The following is a 13,159-nucleotide window of genomic DNA, read 5'->3' as shown; positions in this document are numbered from 1 at the left end:
TTGAGCATGTTAGCAGGCTTTAGGAGGTGAAATGGGTGTCTTCATGAAGGATGTTTCTTTCCCCTCCTGCTCCACAGGACTGTTCTCCGTTAAAGGATGATATATGAAATTATGTTAATTTAAATTTGACGTCAAGCATTGAGCATGAAGAGGTTTAAAAAACCTTTATATTTAATAAATAGGTGAGAGAATGCAAGAGAAACAGATGGCTTTGAAATTAATTCTCTCCTGGAGCCTTCAGAATGCATCTGGGATAGACATATCCCTCATCTTTTCTGTTCAAGAGGCAGGAATCCCAAAAGCAAACAGGCTGTGAACAGGATGTGGTGTTTTAATTCTCTTTGTCACCATTTAAGGATCAATTAGGAACCCAGGGATGGAGATCCATTTCTTCAAAAGGTTTTGGGGAGGCAGGAGGCTACTATGCTCCTTGCACTGCTCCCACTGCACAAGAAACTGTAAGATGCTGCAGACCTTGATAAAGGCATCTGAGATGATCTCGGGTATCTGAGACACCTGCATGGGGCTGGTAGACGTGGGGTATGTGCCCTTCTGGAGTAGCAGGCAGGCAGGACACCCCAGGCTGCTCTCATAGTGCCAGGCACTACCTCTAAGCACGTCACGCTGGGCTTCTTCCATAGCTGATGGAGACGCAGCCAACAGAGGTTATGGCATTTCATCCCCTCCTAACAGAAGCGGCTGCAGTCATCAGTGGGACTGCACAATGAACTCCGTTCACTGGGATATCCTGGGTAGCCAGCTCAGATAGTCTGCCTCTGTTGTAAAAACCTCCATGGACAACACCCCAGATAAAGTGTAATGATGAGGGCCATCCCATTTACCCAACAATACTCCTTTTTTAAGTGATTACCCAGATACCAATGCACAGCTATGATAGCCTTTGGGTTCATCTCTCCAGAACAGTCTGATGGGTTTCAGCAGCAGAAAATACAATTTGCAATATTTTTTTCATATCACAGTTAATTAAAAAAAAAAAAAAAAAAAAAAAAAAAGAAAGAAGAAACCCAAAACCTCTCCAAGCTTTGACACAGCCAGCTTCAAGGCAGGGCTAGAACTGAAAACTTATTTTTAACTGCTGATGAACAGACCTGTGTCAGCTGTATCCTCTATACTGTATCAGTGTCTGTCTGCTTGTTTTTTGCTGTAGGGGACCCAGACCAGAGAAGCCATGACCTTGGATCTGTGTCAACCACTCCTACAAGTGCTGACCAGAGCCGTGCCGGTGCACAGCCATCAGCCCCAGCCCCGGGGGACAAGACGGCGAGCAGCAGTCCTGGCCACCAGCACCCGAACGATCCTTTCCAAAATCAGGTAGTGACACCTACGGGAAGGTGGGCATTTCGTAGTGGTGTCTATTAATATTTAGCTGGCATCCCACGTACATGTCTTGCTGTGCGCGTCTGTGTCAGAGAGATCTGCCTTAGGAAAACATGAAGCGGCAAAATAATTCTAGATTAAACCCCTTTCTCCTGTAGCTTTCCATTGAAGAGACATGGAGGATGGAGGTGAAGGGGATTATGGTCTGAATGCTGAACAGGGAACACGTGAAATTTGGGGAGAGAGAGGGAAACATTATGGAGAGGAGAAGCTGCCTTGGGGTGGATTTGGACATGATGAGAGGGCAAAGACCACAATTCAGCGTCAACCGTTCATGGATGATATTAGCAGAAAATGGTTTGGGAGCATAGGGGCGTCTCAAAACAGAAGCCAGGATAACTAAAGTGCTGGGAAGGAGGGAAGGGGATCCTGTTTCTAGATGCTTGTCTTTTGTAGGGCAGGACTGCATCACAGCCCACTGGCATGGATCTTCCTACTGCCCAAGCCAATTCCTGCTTTACCCCACACTGCAAATCCTAAGCCTGGTTTGGGAAGTGCAGCAGCAAACATCCCGCAGACAGCCGTGTCAGTTATCTGTGAAAACCCTTTCCACATAGAAAGAGTGGAGTGAAGGGCTCCCAGGCCTGTCTCAATTCCATAAAATGGACCAGAGCTTTGCTTGGGATGTCTCCTGGCTTGGGGCAGTCTGTTATATCGGCGACCAACTGTCCTTCCAACCTATGTCAACAATTTGAGAGTTGCTTTTCTTCTGTCTTTCCAGATCATCTGTAAAGATGAGGAGCAAAGTGACTGGCCCATCATATATCTGAAAGAAGCTAAAACCTGTGTAAGTACCACCCTTTTGGACTTCTGTGTAGGATTAGCAGCTGTGTTACTGTGGGAGATCAGCTTTTAACCAGTGGTACTGTGAGCATGTGAGCCTACAGACATGAAAGTAATTTCAGCAAAATAAGATGCAACCGCTTTTGGCGTGTAAAATGGTAAATGCAAACCCATACTCAGCAGTATGACCCAGTGGGGGATATGGCAGGAGGAGAAGAGACCTGTGTGGTCTTCAAGTAAAAGGACCAGCTGAGCCTACCCAGATCTCAGAAAAAGAGCAATGGGAAATTTAGAGGGTGAAACGTGCCCTTTGCAAAGGCTAACAGGAAAGCTTTTTGCTTTTGCAGAGGGGCCAGAAGTTCATCCCAAAACCCAAGCAAAAAAATGTGGAGTTCCTCCACAGTTGCTGTGTACTTGGTGAGATCTTGGCACCTCACAGTTGGGGTAGGGTGGCATCCGACTGCAGAGCAACTGGGAAGCGCAGCAGCCTGGAGTTTGGGACTCACTATGCTCCTCGATGCTATATCAGCTCTCACAGAACCCTAAAGTGAGAGCAAAAAACTCCATTTCATTTGTTTCAGATCCTCTACAAGACCAGGGAGTAGTAAAATGTAGTGCCAAGGTTGGGGAAAGGCAAGCCCAACCCAAGCCTATACACCAAGACGCCTTCTTCTGGTGGGTGGGTACTGTCTGCTGGCTTTTCTGAGGGATACCCACCTTCAAAATGATTCTTGTGGAAACTATGAGTTTCCTGTAATAGGGAAGATGCAATGTATTGATAACTTTTAAATAGGCTGAAGTTTTAAGTTTATGACAAAGAGAAAGAGTCAACACCACATGGCTGGTGAGATCTTGACAGAGTGATTGTATCTATCTGAGCTGCGGGTAGGGCTCAGGGGTGGTTTTGGGCATTATAATGCTCTGGTTTCTGGATCTCAGCACTGTCAAGGCAGCGTAAGCGTTGGGAAATTGGCACTTCAGGGACCTTCTCACAGCTTATACTGTACAGCATCAGAAATAGCTGCTCAGTTTCATGAACCTCGGCTGTCCCGTTTGTAAAATGGACTGACTTGACTTCACCATACAGTGGTCAGATGCAAAGTGAAGCCACACTGTGTTCATAAAACCTTTTGAGATACATGCTGAGGTGAGCACAATCGCTCCTACTGACCACAGCAGCTCTTGAAATTCCCTGTGGCTTGGTGGTGGCCCTGCCTGGCAGCCCTGGAGAGGGCTCGGACCTCCCGATAGCACCCACCGTGCTCCTGGAGGAGGGAAAGCGCCTGTCTGCTGCCATCTCATGGTCATCACCTTCCTACTTTGGCTGCTGCTGGGTGAAAATGCTCCTTGTCCACACACCTGCAGAAATGATGATGTTCTTAGCTGTGCTGCCGTTAATGCTGAGGATGACTCCAAGGAGGGACCTTATTACCATGATGCCCATGGCCCAGACACCACAGCAGGACAGCCTCTCCTGAGGGCATCCCCTGCCATGCTTTGTGTAATGTCTGAACCTCCAGCCCTGTCCACGCTGGGAAAGCTTCCCATCAAATTTTATACTGAATATATAAAAATATTTCATCAGATATTGACAAAATCTAATTTTGGAGCCTAAAGCACCCTGGTGCCTTATGACCGTGCTGGTATTTAATGCTTCCTTCCTCTTTCTGAGCACAGTCATGCTCTGCATGGAGCCGCTGTCCTCCCCGGGGCTTCACTGGAGCTGTGCTGGGAGGCTTTTTGGAAACAGGGATGGTAAGGCTGGGAAGTGCCGGTGTGCAGTGATGCGCCGGCGAGCTAAGGGGTGGGCGGACATCATGGCTTGGCATCATCCATGGCTCCTGTCTGCCTGCTCCGCTGGGCAATGGCGTGCTGGAGCTGGCAAGCCAGCAAGTCTGCCACTCTGTTTCCCTTAGATTCCTCTGGGTGTAATAACGAGCCGAAGCATTGTTAGTACAAAATGCCAATTACGCCTCAAAACAGCTGCAGAAACACTGCAAGGGTGCATCCTCCCATAGCATCGCCCTCCTCAGCTGCCAAAACACCTCCCACCCGCTTGCCGTTAACTTTCCACTCGGTGTATTCCTGAAAATTGCAACGAATTTTATGCCTCCCAAGCTGAGCAGATAACAGAGAAATGGCACTATCTGGTTTCCCTGCTTTGTAGGCCCGGTAAACAAGTTTCTAGCCAAATCTTGACAGCAAAGTGAAAAAATCCTTTGCATTTCACAACCCGTGGGAAAACAGGAAAGTGTGCGCTATAAGGAGAAGTGTTCCAGAAACAGCTCCAATCCTGGTCCGCAAGAACGATCCAGGGTCGGGGCGGCATCGTACCAAAAGCTCGGCTCCAGAGAGGAGCCGGGGAAGCATCGAGGGCAACGCGGGGGCCCGGTGGTGGGGGACGTGTCCAGATCCCTCCCGGCAGGGGAGAGGGCAGTGCAGACCACCCCTCCTGTGCAGAGACAGGCTCATGGGGCAGCACTGGCGATGCAGAGACCCGAGCAGGGTCCGAACCTGGGAATTGCAGGCATTGCGCCCCGCTGCACCTCAGTTTCTCCAGCTACAGTAAATTTAAAACAAAACAAAACAAACAAAAAAACCTTAATCTGTAAATCTTAAAAAAAAGAGCCAAATACATGGTTGGTACCACTTTGTGGACCAAAGGTATGGCTGGGGCTGGTTGGTTCCCACCATCCTTCTTTTCAGGTGGTGCTTTTAACCAGCACTGAAGCTTGGTCCATGTTCCCCCACCCTCCCTTTTGCCCCTTCTCCTTCCTTTGATTACAGCAGGACCTTAATGAGTTTCCTAACAAGGCTCATTAGCTCGATGCCTTGTGCGACATAGGGTGACTTTCCCAAGGTCCAGCTCACAAATTACCTTCAGCTGGGTTTTTGTTGGCTGCTTGAGGTGCTCCAGCCTTGGGATGGATTGATGGATGGATGGATGGATGGATGGATGGATGGATGGATGGATGGATGGACGGACGGACGGACAGACGGACGGATGGATGGACAGCTGTTCCTCATCCCAACCCCAAAATGCCTTAGATGAAGCGAGAGGTGACCATGTCAGAGGTGGCTGGTGTCCCCCAAGCTCTGGTTGAGCCACACAACCCTGTGGCCACCTCCCAGGGGGCCAGCATCACTCCTCCATCATGTCCCCAGCTGGGATGCAGATGTGCCCAGCAAGGCAAGTTGGAGGGTGCTGGGGAGGACCAGAGCCTGCTCCAGGCAGGGGATGCAAAAGCAACAGTGGGACCACCCGGACCCACGCCCAGGTGCCCGAAATAATTTGCTGTGTTACACCCACGGGCCTGGGGACAGCAGGACGGTCCCCAGAGCAGGCGGAGGGACCCTGTCACCGAGCGGGGTCACGGTCCCCCTTGTCCCGTCCAGCTGGCGGGGGCAGTTTGTTGACTCAAGTGCTGTTACCTCATTTGGGGATGTTAGTTTTAGGTCCCCGCCAGTGTGGGAACCGGATTCGAGCTGCTCGGCAGCGCCTGTCAACTCCGGCCAAGGAATGTGAGCGGCTCCGGTGGCGGGAGGGGAGAGCTGCCAGGGCCATGGCACCGCTGCCGGGGCATCCCTCCGTGCCCCTCTCCAACCCTGGAAAGGGTAAATCCCTGCGGTTCAGCCTCTAAAGGGGTTTAGGCACCACTCACCGTCCGGCAGCAAAGTGGTTTGGTGCTCAGCTGGGTTTTAGCCACGCATCTGATTTCCCTTCCCACCCAAAAAAAGGCATTTTAAAGGCCTTTTTTTTTTTTTCCCCCACGGAGTGGTAGGAGAAGTGGGTTATTAAGGGCTGAGGGAAGGCAGACCTGCAGCAAAAACTGGGAAAGAAGGATGCAGGGAGGCAGCAGAGAGGCTTTTCATGCCTCTGCTGAGCAGAAAATGCTGAACAGGCAGGGACTGATAAACTGCGGGGCATTTAAAGCGTAGGAGCACAACCCAGCGTCTGAAGATGATAAAAACACCGCCCTGACCAAGCCGTGACCCTCTCCTCCCTGTCCCGCTGTCTACGAGCTCTCTTGGGGATGTTGCCTTGCCGAGGTCTCACCGCGCTGCCCGCGGGCTGCCTGGCACAGGGCTGGGGCAGGTTTCCCATCCAGCTCTTTTCCCAGGGATGCAGCTGGGATGGTGCGGATTCAAGAGAGGGGCCCGGGGGAAGTTTCTCCCCGTGCAAAGTGAAAGGACAGGCGAGGGCCAGCGGCGGTTCCCAGGGACGGCCGGGGCCTCACGATGCTGAGCTCACCCTCGCGCTGTGTCCAGGACCGGTCTTCCGCCCTGGCAAGTGCATCCTGTCTCCACTGCCGCTTCCCAAATATTTAGATAAGATGGGGTGAGATTAGGTGTCTTCCTCGGCTGGGTGGCTCCCGTCCTTGCAGTGGAGAAAGCGGGATGCTGCTGGCCATCCGTGCGAGCGAGACCTGGCACGGACGGTGTTGCAGAGGGAGGGGAAGGTTTGGGGTTGGAGCAGGCGGGAGCAGAGCCTTTCCCAGCCAGGGCACGTGCTGCCTGGCACCTTGTTTCAGTGTGCACGGAGGACTTTTGCACACAGGACCTGTGCAGGCAAGACCTTGTGCACATAGCATCTGTGCACGAAGGACTTGTGCACGCGGTGTTTGCGCACGCAGTATTTCTGTATGCACGACCTGGGCACGTGCGACCTGTGCAAGCAGGAGTTGTATGTACAGCGTCTCTGCGTATAGGACCTGTGCACACAGAACATGTGCCTGCAGAAGCTACGCAGGCCAGGTCTGCACACGAAGGACCTGTGCAGGCAGAACCTGTGCACGCAGCATCTCTGCATACAGGACCTGTGCACGCAGCGCCTGTGCAAGCAGCAGCTGTGCAGGAGCTGTGCGTGCAGGAGGGCGATCATCTCTACCTTAATGAGCTTCCAGCAGCTATGAAGCATTCAGCAGATGTAAAAAGCCTCAGGAGCATCTCAGAGGGGATGTGGGCTCCATCCACACCTCTACCACCCCTCCGGCTCCATCCAGGCTAACCCCTCCAGGGATGCTCCAGTTTATCCGAAAGCCAAACACATTCTCTTGCCTCCGCAGAGCCGTGGGGAAGTGCCAGGACAGGGACCTGTGTTTTGGGGACAGAGGGTAGAAATGTGGGTGGTGGGAGGGCCGCAGATGCCCGTGGGGGCACAGGGGGGCTGCACAGCCCCGTCCCACTCCCGCTGCGGCCCCTCGGCCTCCCCTGGCCCCCCCGCCCTGCTTCCCTTGGGGACCTGCTATTCCTGTAACGCCAAAAGCTGCAGCTCTCAGATAAGGCCGGCGCAGGGCCCCGGTGAGGAACGGCAGCCAAGAGCTCAGCTTCTTGTAAAGAAACTACTTTTATACTTTTCCTGTTCCCTGGGAGGGCCGGCGGTGGCCGGGCGGTGCAAAGGGATGGGGAAGGATGGGGATGGGGATGGCCGCAGCATCCCTGGGGATGGGGCGAGATGCTCCTCGGCGGTCCCCAGGTGGGGGAACGGTGCTGAGCCCTTGCTGTCACTGCAGGCTGAGTGGAAGACCGCCAGCGTCAACATCTCCTTCTTCGAGAGTTTCTGCTCGACGGGCCAGCACGCTTTCAATGCCAGCAGGGAAACGTGCACGGTGACGCTGAACTCCCGCGAGCCCCGCTCCCAGCACTGGGCCATGCGGGCGGTCGTGCACCGTGAGTATGATCCCACCATCCTGCCCGGAGGGGGACGGGATGGGACCCGTGTCAGAGACCCCCGCATGGGCATGCAGCCTGAGGCTTGGGGGAGCCCTTGGGGTCTGCTAGAGCTTGGCCGAGGGGCTCCTTTCCTTGGGCTGCCCCATCTCAGTGGCTCAGGAGAGGCACAATGAGCCCAGAAATGAGCTTTGCTCCCCAATTAATGCATCAGATCCCTCTCCCATCCATGATGAGCCAAGGCAGGGACCAGGCTCTAGGAGGAAAAATTCCTCCCAAGTGGTTAAAATCCAGTGCCCAGCTAACAAATCCTTCCCCAAGGGACCACAGAGGGGAGGTTCTTGACCATATCGCAGCCCTTTGGGGAAAGCCCCCTCAGCCCAGGGGTGCTCAAACGTTGCCTTAGCACGAGGGTGCTGGGAGGATGGAGACATCACGCTGCCCTAGCACGAGGAGGAGGAAGGACTGAGCTCCATCCTCCTCCTCATCATGAGGTCAGGGGCTGGATGGGGGGTCCAGCCTCCAGCACCCGATCATGAGCAGGGCAGCCGGGCCCTGGGGACTAATCCTGCACCGCTCCGGCATGGCCTGGAGTACCTGGTTACAGCCCCTCGCTGGTCTCGCCCGCTGAAGCGGAGACCCCCCCCAGGGTGTGCACAGCCTGGGGCTGGGGGACGGTGGGGACTGGGGTCTCTGTCCCCCTTCCAAGAGAAGAGATCCCGGCTCCTTATCGGGCTGTGGCGACATCTGCAAAGGTTGGCTTCATGCCCACGTATCTCCCTCAGCCTCCTCCAGAAAGGGGGTCACCCCATTGACTGGGAGGCAGGGGCACAACCTGGCCCCCCACCCTTGGGCTCATTGCAGCCTCTTTCTTCCCCCAGTCCCTTTGGACCCTGAAAAAGTCTTCAAGGAGCTGAAGGAGAAGAAGGACAAGTTAGAGGAGGTAAGCAGGTCTCTGGGCACAGCACGGATGTCCCCCAAGGTGGGTGGCACGGGAAGCCCTCCTCGGGGCCTGACCCATCTCTCCCGTGGCAGCTTGGGATCACCAACATCACCTACGACAAAATGGAGAGGGAGATGATAATCAACGATGAGTTCAGCACGCCCCTGATCATCACCATCGTCACCCTGGCTGGCTCCCTGCTGCTGATCGCGGCCATCTACGGCTGCTGCCACCAGCGCTTCTCCCAGAAGAAGGACCAGGTGAGGTGGGAGGGGGGTGGGACAGGTACCCCGAGACCTTTTTGTCCCAGAGGCATCTTCAGGAGAGGAACATCATCCATGTTGCCGTCTCTGCTGGTGGAGACGCCCTGGCTTGCCCAGCGGGCACCACCCTTGCGTGTTGCTCAAGGGGTGCCCAAGTGCTGTGGATGCTCCGGAGGGGCAGGAGCTGCCCTTTGGGGGTGTCGGGGTGGGGAGCAGCCAGGATGAAGACCAGGGAAGCTGAGCAGCATCCTTGGGTCATAACTTTGACAAGAAAGGCTTCCTGAACCCAAAACCTCCCTCCAAACCCATGTATACTCCCATCCACCCCAAAAAAATTTCTCAAAATACTTTTATGAGTAGGGGAGCAGGGTTGGGTGCCCAGCATCACCCCGATGCCTTCCCAGGGGTGCCAGTGGCTGCGGCGAGCCCGCGGCTGTTTGCAGGGTGGGAGGACGGCAGGAGGATGGCCGCAGGAGGGCATCGACGCTGTACAGCTCAGCCTTTAGGAGAGTTGGGCCAGGGCCAAATTTCAGAGCAGCAGCAGCAGGATTTAAGGAAGAACAGACATGGAAAAAAAAAAAAAAATAATATCGTTTTTATCTCAGGAAGCAATTCTGGGTGATTTTAGTGTAGCATCCACCTGCAAGGACTGGCCATTCCCACGCCCCACGGCACCGGCGGGGAGAGCTCTGCCACGTACCCCAGGTTTGCATCGGCCCCTGCTGCTCTTGCTGAGGATTTAGCTCCAGAGAAGAGACAGTAAGAGAAAGGAGGGGGGAAAAAAAAAAAAATGAGGCCAAATGATGCAATTTGGGTAAACCACCGTTGGAAAAGCAAACCCCTGGGTCCTACTTCAAGTCATTTTCCCCCCAAAAGCAGCTCCTCCTTCCCAGGGGGTCCCAACCCCTGCCCCACGTGCCGGGAGCTGCGTGAAGGCGAGGGATAAGGCAGCCTTTGCCTTAAATGTTGGCAGTCTAAGGGAGATGTACACAGGAGGCAGGGAAGAGCAAAGCAATGCCGCCATCGGACTTGTTTTTATGAGGCTTGATTTTTTGGGAGGGAATGGGGCAAGGATGCAAGGCGTCGATAGCTATTTGACCTCTGCTGTGGTCCCCTTGGAGCTTACGGGGTTTTGCAGCTGGGCCATCCCTCGGCTGAAATCCCCCTGGTCAGGGTGAAAAACACCCCAGCAGGCACAGGGAGCAGCATAACACTCTTGCCCCGTATTGTTCATAAAACAGGTAGAAATAGGGTATTTTTAGCAATGGGACTGCATCTCCCTCAAGTAACACGGTGCAGCGGAACACATACCAGCCCTGGCTGGATGCTGGAGGTAAATACCCACCACCACAGGGTAAGGTAGCGAAGCCAAAGCAAAGGATGCCAGTTCCTCAGTGCGGCTCTTGCTCAGAGCACGGTAAAAGATCTTTTTCCAAGCAGTTGCAACAAGTTTTTAGAAAATCAAACCCATTTCTCCTTTCTGGATTTGTTTTTGGGTGATTTCTTTTGTTTTCCTCCTACTTCTTTTCCAAAAATGACTTGAAAGTTTTTTTTATTTTTATTTTTCTCCAATCCTCCCCCCTCCCTCCCCTTTAAACCCTGCTGTTGTTTTACCTTGGAAATAACCAGCACATCCACCCTGATGTCCCCGGGTTTGATGATGGACATGTGGCCCTGATCTTTAATGTGAGTTCCAACACAGGGATCGGAGGGGCGGGTGCCGCATCCGTAACACCCCCAGCTCTCACCCCTGGTGCTTGGTAGGGTTCAGTAGCTTTTAACAGGACTAAAGCCCAGCTTTAAAGACCCCTTCCCCTTGCTGCACAGTGGGGGGGAGTGCCTTGCCGCGGTGGGGAGAAAGCGCTGCCCGAAAATCCATCCATCCATCCATCCATCTGGGGGTTGTAGCAGCAACCCCATGGGGGGAAACAGCCCCTGCGAGAGCCCAGGTACCTCCTCCGCTTTCGAGCATCCCGCCATCCCTGCCCGCATCCCCCCGCCACGTGCAACCCAGGGACCCCCCCAGCAGCGCCTTTGCAGCCCCCCTGCTAGCACCAAGCCCTGCGGTTTCACTTCTCCATCCCTTTCCTTCTCCGTAGATTCCCTCCCACGCCTGTCTCCTGACATTTATTAGGAGCACTGTAATAAATGAAGCTGTAACTCCAGGCAGATTTTAACAGGGGTGCCTATTGAGAGCCCTGTGCTGCCCAAAAAAGGGCTGACCGAGGACTGCAGCTCCCTGGTGAATCCCTCCAGGGTGGGATGGGGATGAAGAAGCTGCCATGGTGAAAGCAAAAGTGGAATGGGTTGGGGGTCTTCCAGGGGACGAAGGGCCGGGTCAGAGCCTGGAGTACCACGTACCCAAGCACTGGGGTGATGCAGTGCCTGATTCATCCATGAATCAGCCAAAACCATGCATGGCCAAAGGAGAAGGGGCTGGAGGGGCTGTTCTTTCCCTGCCTGGTTTCCACCGGGAGCTCCAGGATGAGGGGCAAATGGGCCAGCAGCATCTGCAAGGTGGGAGCTGCCCCCCAGTTCGAGGGGGAGAACAACAATAAAGCAGCTAAAAAGGGACAGGGGGGCAGAAAGGGGAGAGGAAGAACAGAGTCAAGATGGGGAGGCAGGAACTGGGATGCAGGGTTGGGGTATGGCAACGATGCTCGGCCTCTTCCTGAGGCCCCAGGGGGACAGAGCTGCGGGTCCACGGCCAGGCTGAAGCTGGCAGCTGCTCCTGGAGGTTTTCCACATGTCTCTGGCTGCTCTTTCCTCCCTCCCACCATTAGCAGAGTCTCTCTCTTGCCAGCTCCATGCTATCCCCTCGCTGCGCCGGCACTGACTCCAGCCTCAACCTCACCGTGAAAGTCTCTATATGTAGTTACATACATCTATACGGGGCAGCGGCCATGGCTGGCTGGGAGGCGATGGCCCCGAGGTGGCACGCACAGCATGGCCAAACTGTTTTTCACCAGGGTTTCTGGGTTTTCTTTCCTCGCAGCAGCGCCTGACCGAGGAGCTGCAGACGATGGAGAACGGCTACCACGATAACCCCACGCTGGAGGTGATGGAGACCTCCTCCGAAATGCAGGAGAAGAAGGTGAACCTCAACGGTGAGCTGGGGGACAGCTGGATCGTTCCTCTCGACACCCTCATGAAGGAGGACCTGGAGGAAGAGGAGGACACTCATTTATAGGATATAGAACTCGATCGAGCAAAAAATGACCACTCCCCTGCAAAAAAATCCCACCCATAATCCCTACACACACATGCACACAACACCAAAACAAGGCAAAACTCCCAACAAATCCCAGAAACCCCCTTAATGAACTAATCACGGCCCCTCGTGCCACCACGTGGGGTGCAGGATGGAAGAAGAAGGGACACGAGAGGACATCTCTGGGGCACGTTGTCAATACAAGCCACCATGGTGGCCGCATCCGGACAAGCATCCCCCATCACTCACGGGTGCTCAGCAGGACCTACCACGCCAGACCTGACCCAGCCACAGGCGACTGGGGTGGCTTTGCTCCCAAAGAGCTGTTGGTGTCTCCTCCCAGTGTGTCCCCTCCTGTCCCGCATCCAACCGCAGCCTCCAGCTATCGAGCAACTCAAAAAAATAAAAAGAAATAAATGTAAATAGGATGGGAGAGGGAGCACAACGCCCGACAGCAAACCGGCACCTGGCAATTAGAGCTAGAAAAATCTGGCCCACGCAGTTTAGTCATCGCTCTGCCCTCCCTGACATGAAACGCCCAGGTATTGAGCGGAAAAAGCTGGAACAGCCTGTTCTTTTTTAATCCAGTTTCCATCCTCTCCCCCTAAACTGCTGGCTAAAACGCACAAGAGCCCCACGTTGTGCCACAGGCAAACGAACGCATCCGGACCCGGCTGGACGGGGGAGATGCAGCAGTGCCAAGCGATGCTCAGTCCCGCACCACCGCCAGCTGCACCGCAAAGGGCTGCAGGACGGATCCTGCACCCGGGTGGAGACCAGGAGAGGCACAGCAGCTTCTGGTATTGATGCAAAGGGGAGGGAGAGGAAAAGGAGTAGTTCGTTGAGTTTATCCCTCCTAGGAAGGGTGTAACGAGACCAAGAGCAACGCCT

The 13,159-nt window shown here is 54.3% G+C and overlaps 1 protein-coding gene across 4 annotated transcripts in view; it reads left to right on the top strand.

Moving 5' to 3' along the window:
• PODXL (podocalyxin like) overlaps positions 1 to 12,543 on the top strand; it is a 43,589-nt gene extending 31,046 nt beyond the window's left edge. Inside the window, exons 3-9 of one of the 4 annotated variants that reach the window (XM_082309422.1) lie at positions 1,169 to 1,332; positions 2,120 to 2,185; positions 7,695 to 7,851; positions 8,733 to 8,794; positions 8,887 to 9,054; positions 10,687 to 10,743; positions 12,056 to 12,543. In XM_082309422.1, the coding sequence (XP_082165548.1) occupies positions 1,169 to 1,332; positions 2,120 to 2,185; positions 7,695 to 7,851; positions 8,733 to 8,794; positions 8,887 to 9,054; positions 10,687 to 10,743; positions 12,056 to 12,247 (866 nt within the window). In that variant the 3' untranslated portion in view covers positions 12,248 to 12,543. Of the gene's footprint in view, positions 1 to 1,168; positions 1,333 to 2,119; positions 2,186 to 7,694; positions 7,852 to 8,732; positions 8,795 to 8,886; positions 9,055 to 10,686; positions 10,744 to 12,052 lie in introns of all 4 variants that reach the window. The other 3 variants (XM_082309421.1, XM_082309424.1, XM_082309423.1) reach the window with 3 other exon arrangements.
• Positions 12,544 to 13,159: the final 616 nt, after the last annotated feature.

Source organism: Platalea leucorodia, assembly GCF_965183815.1.
Source record: "Platalea leucorodia genome assembly, chromosome: 4".
Lineage (NCBI taxonomy): Eukaryota > Metazoa > Chordata > Aves > Pelecaniformes > Threskiornithidae > Platalea > Platalea leucorodia.
The sequence above is the reverse complement of the archived record's forward strand: the minus strand, read 5'-3'. Positions and strand labels throughout refer to the sequence as shown.